Genomic DNA, 10,000 nt, shown 5'->3' with positions numbered 1-10,000 from the left:
GTGCGCGCGTATGGCCGGCCACGTGCCGGGAAGAGATTGGAGCCGAGCGATCTCACAATATGACCTTTCTCTTTGATTTGCTCCTCTATTTTCCTCGTGCCTCTCCGCGTCACCTCCTCCTCTTGATCTTCCTCTGATGAGGTGTTAATTGTGATTGATAAGTCCGTCTCGACAGACCTCTCTCGTGGGACGCTTCCTCTCCATCTCAATCTTTCTCTCTCTCTCCATCTTCCGTTCCGACCTATTCTCTCCACACTTTAGAGGAAGGAGTGCCCGGACTAAAGAGATAGGCTGTGAACTTCATTAGACATGGACACAGTCAGGACCCTGATTGGCCGCTTCATTGTAGGTAAAGCGACTAGCGTCCTTCGGCGATGCAGACACATGTGACTGCCCCCTCACACATGCCACTCAACCTGCACTGGCGTTTCGGCCGACTCCATTTCACCACGTTAATGGCGTGTTGGGGCGCCGGGAGCGGGGGGATGTTTTGAGAGTATCTCGGGATGGAAATGGCCATTTCTCTAAAGCTGAACAATCAAACTGCAGCCAATAAGGTCTCACCACACAATAAGGTCCCATCACCAAAAACAGATCTTGAGAAATTTATCCACGCTTTTGTCTCTACCACGGTTGATCACCGTAATGGCCTCCTAACAGGACTCCCAAAAAATACAAAGCGCTACAGCTGACTCAAAACGCAGCTGCTAAAGTTCTCACTAGGAGAAAAAGTATCACATCACCCCCATTCTTACGTTTTCACACTGGCTACCAGTACACTACAGGACAGACGTCAAGGTGTTACTACTGGTCTATAAATCACTTAATGGTGTAGGACCAGTATATCTATCTGATATGCCAGGCTAAGAAATATTAGGTCACTAGGAACTAATCAGTTAGTCCTGCCCAAGGTAAGAACTAAGCATGGAGAGGCCGCATTTAGCTATTATGCTGTTTCTAAATTCAACGCTGGATGTTTTCTAATCCAAGATGAGACTTATTTGGACTGGCTTTTGTTAGTCTAGGTTCTGTAAATGTAGCCTATTTTATTTATCTTCTCTCAATTTCCAGTTTTATTGATCTTATGTTATCTTCTGTCATTCTTAAATCGTAACCTTTTAATAAAATTTTATTGGTCATTTAATTAATTTAAATTTGCATTTTCATTCCTTTAAAATCTTGTTTTAAATTTTTCTGTATTATATTCTGTGGGTAATGACCTTCCCAAGGTGATAGACCTCGAGTCATAATAAGCTTCTTTTCTTGTGTGAAGCCTTGCCTACCACTGGGGCCAGAAGCCACTCGTTTTGTGGCTGAGGGTGAATGTCAGAAACCAAAAGAGCATTTGAACGGAGCTCAGCTCTGGTGAGACAATGCAAGGAGGCAGAATCTGTCGTGCTCGGGTGAGGAGGCTGCGTTAATAGAAGGTTTCAGCATCGTTCAACTGCATCTACCAGATCTCGAGCGGAAGTGCCAGAGAGAACAGCACCAAACCGTGCATCGGAAAGAACGCAAGTAGCTGATGGCAGGATTATAATGACAGCACAACTGCAGCGTTGCAGGAAGCCTTACCACTGAGCTTAGTCTTACATTATAAGCCATGACGGCCTTTAAACGTTATAGTAATCCCCGATGCCCAGAGAGGCACCCTCAGTGATTCCAGAGTATCTGTTAAAACTCTGTAATGTGTGCCAACACAAACATGTGCATTTGCACTCTGAGGGATCCTTCAATTGACCTTCCAATACTCGCACTCCCCCACTTCTCTCGCTCACACACACACACACACACACACACACACAAAATCAACATCCCCTTTCCCTTCAGACCCTACAGCCTCAGAGTTCACAAACCCACCCAAGAAAATAGATACCCATACACAAACATTAACCCCCACACAAAATACTTTTACAATCTTCCCAAAATGAAAAGTCATTTGCTGATAAAATACTAGCCAAGAAACAAAATATATTTTAAAAATGCACACGCGCACATAATCCACCACCTTTTGCAAACCCTTTTCAATCCCAACACTCACAAAAACCCTCTTTCCCTGGCCCAATTGCTCTCGATTCCAAGCACACACCCACACACACACACACACACACACACACACAGGCATGCACACACACACACACACACACAGGCATGCACACACCCCCCAATTATAATCCCTGCCCAGCATGTTGATGGCAGGTTTGTGGTGGTTTCTGCTAAATTAGCTATGTTAATCACAGCATGTGTCTCTGGAGACCTCTACTCTAAATGGCTTTTAATTCCTCTCGCATCAGCACAGACACAACAAACAGCAACAAACGAACACGCCCCGACACCAAGCGCTCCACCACTACAGGCCTAAACCACTGGAGCTCTGCTGGCTTGGTAACTTCCAGCCAATCAGAGACTAGCCAGAAAACACAAGAATTCAATGGGGAGACAGCTATGAAAAAGTTCATTCATATACAGTGAACGAATACACTCACTGTTCAAACCTTCCAGGACACATGCCCACACTTCACACACACACTCTTACACATAGAGATACATTTTCACTCACAGATAGATTTTCACATTCTATTTGTTTAACCTTTAGTTTCTGGTAATAGTTGAAGAATAAACACCACAGCAGAATACACTCATGATGGGGTTCACTCACACCCAGATGAGAGCGCGCACGCACAAACACACACACACACACACACACACACACACTCGTGCACTACCACACAGGCTCAGTCTTCCGCACACCCCTAAATCAGAAGTGTGCGCGCTCCCTCTCTCTCTCTCTCTCTCTCTCTCACACACACACAAATTTATTTTTAACATTAAATTTGTACCCCTTAAAGATGATTTCCGTAATCCATTATTTTAAAAGCCAAAGATGAGGTCCACATTATGTGTCTACCTCCAGTACGTCTGGAGCACATTGCATTTATAGTTTTACAGCCCTTTAATGCATATTTTTATCCAAAAGAACAAAATAATCACTTAACATATTTGTCTCAAAGGTTTCATAGCAACCTGGTCGGGGTGAAGGGGTCTGATGTGAACAATGAAAGGTAGTGTGAAGCCACACGTCCTGAAGCCACAGGTCCTGTAGCAGTTACAGGTTCCTCTACAGCTGGACCCAATCTTGGCTTGCAAGTCACACGTTGGATTGTCAGCGTAAAGTCTGGACAATGTTTCTCAACAGTGTCTAGAAGCCCCCTTCAACTGGAAATGCCTGTTCACTGACATGTTAGCAACCAAAATATCTATTGCTCGTGCTTGACTGTCTGAGGGTCAAGCAACATAAACAGCGTGAAACACAAAAGACCGACCAATGGAAGTAGTGCGTGCAAAAGACCGACCAATGGAAGGAGAGAGTGGGTGGGCTGCTAGGGACCTGCAGAGGCCCCTCCCCCTTCTCCCGGCATATTCATGAGCAGCTAGACACTTTGTAGACTACAATATTGTGATAATTTTCAAATAATGTAGTAAAACCGGGATATGTAATAAAATTGTGCACTTGGTAAAAAATGCAATAAAACTTAATTATGTAATAACTTGCCTAATAATGTAATACAGGGTCTTGACCATTAATGCAGTACAATTTTTACCAATAATGTAATGTTACATTTCAGGGAATTTACTACATTTTAGGTTGATCATTCGTAATACCTTATTACACCATTGGAGTTGTACCATTTTCATTGAGTTTTGAACACTATTTTGAACGAGGTTACGTTGTATGTTCCCAGCGGTTGATGTTGGTGGTGTTTGATGGATTTGAGAAACAAACAACAACATCTGATAATCATAGCAAATAAATGAAAACCAAACTAAGGTTCTCCAGGTTCCAGACCTCTGTACAATATTAATACACTGGAGAAATCGCTACTGGAACCTCAGAAGAGGAGAGCGTCAAGTTTATTACACCAAGCAGTGCTCACGTGGAACAACTCGGGTGTCAGACACCAGAAGTCGGAGCAACACAGTCTAAACAAGAATCAGTAATGGGAAAGAAGAATCAAAGTCAAAGTCACTAATATAAAGATGTGGTTAAGCACCAGTTAATCTACTACACGCGTGAGTACTCAGAGAGCTTTTAACTGTGGCCTTGCCGAGTTGCAGGTGAGGTTAACACGAACACTCGAGGGTCTTATTTAGTGGACAAATACAAAACCACAGGAGTGTGATTACAAAAACAGAAAAGTGTGTGCAGCGTTGCCATGGAAAACAATGAGCAGGACGAGGGTGGCATGGATCCCCAGCAATGCTGATAGTGGCACTGTGAAACAACAGTGAAGCACCTGAATAAATTCAAGAAAACACTTGACTGATTTTTAATATTTAATCAAATAATTTGAATTTAACGTTTATTAAATGAACATTAACTTGATGTACTGTTGATGTTTCATGAGTTATTTTCATTCCCACTAACCCAACTTGGCCCTAACCTTAACCCTAATTTAAACCTAATCCTAACCCTAACTCTGACCTCACACTAAAATCCAGTGACAGTTCTAAACCATTAGAACAGGGAAGGGTGCGTACGAGGGGTCTGTTAATGTGTTTATTATCCTCCAGTTAAAACATTAATGCATTATAAACACTGACTAATGTTCATTTATTGCATCCAAAATTAATGTTAGAATCAAGGCCAACATTTCTTCTGAAAACATAATGGGATTATACATTTGCGATTAAACTATCTACAAGTTCTCCCCGTGCCAAAAAAAAATAACCGAAGTGCTTGAATTCCACCTTTTAAAGGTGTATGAACCCTGCAAACATGATTTTGTTCATTGCGCTGAAGTGCGGCGCGTGCAAAGTTACAAAATTGAGAGGTGCACGACCTCGTGAAGCGATCCACCGCGATTATGTCGTTTTCGGCGCGCGGACCCTCACGCTGGTTGCGACGCATCAAGTATCAAGCTGTGAAGTTTTCTCAACAGTTGGCAATATTGTTATTGCAAAAAGGAGCTGTCTCACTCAACATCAACACTCAACATCAACATCACTCAACATCAGCTCCTTTTCTTGCAGAAAAATTTGACAATCTCCAAGATGTCAAAAAGCAGTCATGAATAAATCTTAGTTTTTGGACCTTAATGTTTACAATATTCAGAACTATGTTCATAAATGTTTTTGTTACATGTAAAAAAAAAACTTAATTTGCACTTTAAAAGGCTGTTCAAAACCGCTTTCAATGCCTTTTCTGGTAAAGGAGCTATGTAGAAGAGTGTGCATTAATTCATACTAAAAAAAGAATGTAACTGTTGTTCACAGTATAAACACTAATATCTTAATACATTTTAATAAAGTTTGAGTGTTCCTTGTATCATTACAACATTTCACATTCAAACTACACTTTATTGTAACTGAAATGTCCCTACAAGAATCGATATTGAATCGGATCGAATCGAAAATCGAATTGAATCGGGACCTTGTGAATCGAAATGGGAAATCAGTGGTGATACCCACCCCTAGTTATGAAGCCCAAGGCTTTTCATTTAGCAATGGAAGCTAGCTAGCTCAGTTTGTGGCATATAACTATATAACTATTTAGATATGCAAAAATTAACTGTAAACAGTGCCTATAAACAGGAAGGTGCTATGCTATTGTCCTCCATGAGAGTGCTTAGATCCACCAATCCATTAATACCAGCCACCCCTACCAAAACCTAATCCTAGCCCTCACTCTGACCCTACCCTTAACCAAAACCTAATGCTAACCCTCAACCCAGCCATACCCTTATCCAAACCTAATCCTCCAGTTAAAGGCCAATGATCAACAGCAAGTCCAAGATCTTGTTGAATATGCATGTTATAGAGGTCCAGCAGAAAACAATCTTATTTACACAGCACATTTAAAAGAGATATAAAGGTAAAGAAAAGGTAGAGTGATGAACAAAGGATTCTTTCATAGTGGCCTGATGAAACCCCAATGCAACGGTCATTCGTAAGCAGTACATGCACACTCCTGTGATTGACACTGCAGTGAGCCAATGAGAGTTGAGCTGGTTCCCCATCAACTGCTGAGGGTGCGACATGCCTCAAATGGTTAGAGGGAGGGGTCAATTTACCACAGACGGTGGTCACCGAGTGATGGAGCACAGCAGAAACTCCCACCTCAACAGCACTGGTTCGATTTGCAAGGAAAAAACAGAGACACTCGCTCTTTGGTGAATTCGGGCACGGCGTTGTCTTTTCTCTGGATGATGCCTGCTGCTGGCAAACTGCAGCTCTGACACCAATGGTCAACACCATTTTCAAACACCGAAGGACACTGAAAAAAGACTGTGGGAAAGAGATGTCTGCTGAAAGCGAGGGTTACTGCAAGGTCAAACCGTTGTGACCTTTGACTTACCTAAAGTTGGGGGCTGAGGCCCACTCTAGAGCCAGGCAGGCCAGATCTACAGCAGCGTAGACCAGCAGGAAGAAGATGGTCACTATACTTGCAATGGTGTTCAGCTTCCCGGGAGAACAACACCAACTGGGAGAGGAGGAGGGGCAGGAGAGAGGAGGGAGGAGAGAGGAGGAGGAGGGAGGAGAGAGGAGGGAGGAGAGAGGAGGAGGGGCAGGAGAGAGGAGGGAGGAGAGAGGAGGGAGGAGGGAGGAGAGAGGAGAGAGGAGGGAGGAGAGAGGAGGGAGGAGAGAGGAGGGAGGAGAGAGGAGGAGGGGCAGGAGAGAGGAGGGAGGAGGGAGGAGAGAGGAGGGAGGAGGGAGGAGAGAGGAGGAGGGGCAGGAGAGAGGAGAGAGGAGGGAGGAGAGAGGAGGAGGGGCAGGAGAGAGGAGGGGAGAAGGAGGAGGGGCAGGAGAGAGGAGGGAGGAGAGAGGAGGCAGGAGAGATTAGTAATGACCGCGTAATTAATTAAATAGCTGAGTTGCCTGGCAGCATGTGTTCCAGAGCTCAAAGTGACCTAGAGGACTACACGAGTTTGAACCTCTTCATCCACACACACACACACACACACACACACACACACACACACACACACACACACACACACACACACACCCCCACCCCTTGATGATGACACACATTTTTTTTTCCTTTTACACCCGTTTTATTTCTAGACTTACCCCTCTCTCTCTCTCTTCATTTGTACATTGTGAAATCACATTTAAAACAAACCAACCAGCCCACCCAACCATCAGCGCATCCATCACCATGTCCACTCCCCTCCACCTGCTCTAAAGCACTCAGCAAGCATATGGTATAGTTCCATATGTTCTTTAAACGGGGCCCCCTAGAAACGGCGGAGCAAATCATTAATTTTGCTACCAACAGGAATTGTATTCCTGCTTCCACAACTCTCCTTTTGGTCTTGTGCAAGGTATTTATGACCAGCAGATGCACATTTATCACATGCTGCATGTCCCCAGCTCACACACACCCGGATCCAGCTCACAGAGCAGATCAGGAGGTCCCCAAAAGCTACATGTCCCCAGCTCACGCACACCCGATCCAGCTCATTAGCTGGGCGCTCACGAGCAGAACCATGACGTGCTGAACCAGGCACGCTGAAAAGCAGGGAAGCAGTAAACCACTCTGGACTGTGTTTTCACGCACGCATGCACCTGTGCTTAAGACTGAGGACTAAAGCTCGAATGAAAAGCAGTGATGGAAAAAAAACCAAGAACAGAAACATGCTGTTTGGGTAATTACCCATGTTTTACAATGGCTCTGTTCCTTTCTAACAATTAGCTACCAATTAGAGTGACCAGGATGAATAAAGCAAAATAAATAATAAGGAAATGAATCTAGGCGTGTAAATTTGACGGCTATAGTCATCAGTAAAAGGTCCCCTCAAAAGAAATGAAGGATTGTACAAATCCCGATTGCCTTTGTCCGTATTTGGTGCAGGAACATTGGCCCACACCTGAACATCTCTCCAGACCACCTCCTGAGTGGATGGGTGCTTAGCGAGGGTCGTCACGGCAACGCTTAGCTCATACGGCAGTCATTGATGGGAGGTACTGGTACACAGACTCATGCTAAAACAGTCCATAACAGATATACGAGTTTATAGTGGAGAGTGAGAGTGTGTGCGTGTGTGTGTGTGTGTGTGTGTAGTACAATTTCCTGTTTTCTAACACTAGAGGACATTTCTGCTCTCTCTCTCTCTCTCTCTCTCTCTCTCTCTCACACACACACACACACACACACACACACACACACACACACACACACACACTAAAGAAGTGGTGTCTAAGTGCTGAATCATCTCCCATTTATCATTTCAAGCTCAAAGCTCTCTCCCAAGGCATTATGGGTATTTAAATCTCTTTTCACATTGACACACACGCGCGCGCGCGCACACAAAAAATATTTCCCATTTTCCTATAATCAATTGTCGCATAACTGTGAAGGGTTCTGGCAGTGCAGTGGCCTTGAAGCCTGTGTCACGAGAAGCAGTGCAAAATCACCACAGAAGGGTGGTGTGAGGTGGAGGCGGAGAGGGTGGAGGGCAGCGGAGGATGCAATGGGCTTGCTGCGTGGGGTTTTGGCGTGGTGCAACACACACAGCACTCAAGGAAAACAAGTGGTGAAATGAGATGTCTGAAGCTATCTGAAAGTTTCAGCACAAGGGCCAATGGAGCAGGAGCTCCGAGAGTCTGGGCGATCTGATTGGCCAGACTGCATAAGGAGTCATGTGGCAACACTTAAGGTAGGCCCATCACAGCCATGAAATTTTTGTTCAGGATTGACAAATTGTTGTAATTATTAATTAGACAGATGTGGAGTATTGGAAGATATAAATTGATATTTTTGTGCTTGCCTTTAAAGGTTTGTATACAAAAACTTAACACAACATGTTATGTGCACAGGTGCATCGTGGAAGGTCCTTATGTGAATAATAAAGCCCTATGACAGTCACTGGGACTCAAAACAAAGTAAACCCATTTAGTTCAGTACATACACTGTGTTCATGTCTAGCTGCATTATGAATTGTTCTAAATTGTTTTAGGCACACGGTGGATCAAGACAGTTAATGTACATGCAAGGACATTTCATTTTAGCATTTTTTGTACCCATTATACAATTAGAACAGATACATTTTTACACCTTGAGGCTTAAGGCCATTTAACCCCTCCTTGTGCGGATCACCTTGTGTGGCAGTCATGGCCTAGCGGTTAGGGAACTGGTCTTGTGACTGGAGGGTCGCAGGTTCGATCCCCAGGCCATGACTGAGGTGCCCCTGAGCAAGGCCCTTAACCCTCAATTGCTCACTTGTATAAAAAATGAGATAAAAATGTAAGTCGCTCTGGATAAGGGCGTCTGCCAAATGCCATAAATGTAAATGTAAATGTAAATGGAGATTGTGCCATTCTACACGTTCTAGGAATACTGCACAGCTGTGCACAACACAGCAGATAAACTGCTGGAACAAAATGCAAAACATTTAAAAACAAGCGCGTTCATCTACTGGTGCCTCCATGATCTTCGACTGGCTTTCTAAAGTCCGGTTTATTTATCGCTGCTGAACCCCGTCATGCCATAAGGGAAACGATGCTGTTACGGAATGTGGCAACAATATCATATCGATTGTGCCAAACGTTCACGTCAGGTCGTTACGTGGTCCCTCTTAAAATTTTAGAATTTTTAGACTTTAGCAGCTAAACCATGTTACAAACATCTCTAATACCACTCGGTAACAAAACATTACGACTAACTGAGGTCAAGTGATGTGGAAGCAGGCTAAAAATAGCAAAACTTTGAAAGACCCACGCGTTCATATACCAGTCCTCCAGCCAGGGCAATAACTGCACAAGTGTTGCCCAAGGACGGATGGTCATCTCAGAGTTCCTTGTTAAAATATAAGAGCCGCTTTTATATGCCTCAATTCAGCCATGTGCGTGCGTGTGCACGCGTAGGCCCTACTAATGGAGGTTATCTCGAGTTTAACAGTGCAGATGAGGCAGCGTGACTGAGCATTAATACAAAACCACAGGTCAGGTAGGTGCAGGTGTGTGTGTGTGTGTGTGTGTGTGTGTGTGTTGTAGGTAGGTG

General features: G+C 44.1%; 1 protein-coding gene across 1 annotated transcript in view; it reads right to left on the bottom strand.

Moving 5' to 3' along the window:
* The window catches only part of LOC143500327 (solute carrier family 12 member 9), a 35,256-nt gene that overhangs the window by 8,448 nt on the left and 16,808 nt on the right, over positions 1–10,000 (bottom strand). Inside the window, 2 exon segments of the mRNA XM_076994428.1 lie at positions 6,353–6,462; positions 6,464–6,478. Coding sequence (XP_076850543.1) covers positions 6,353–6,462; positions 6,464–6,478 — 125 coding nt within the window.

This window comes from Brachyhypopomus gauderio, unplaced genomic scaffold (assembly GCF_052324685.1).
Source record: "Brachyhypopomus gauderio isolate BG-103 unplaced genomic scaffold, BGAUD_0.2 sc141, whole genome shotgun sequence".
NCBI classification, from domain to species: domain Eukaryota; kingdom Metazoa; phylum Chordata; class Actinopteri; order Gymnotiformes; family Hypopomidae; genus Brachyhypopomus; species Brachyhypopomus gauderio.
This window is presented reverse-complemented; position numbering and strand designations above follow the sequence as displayed.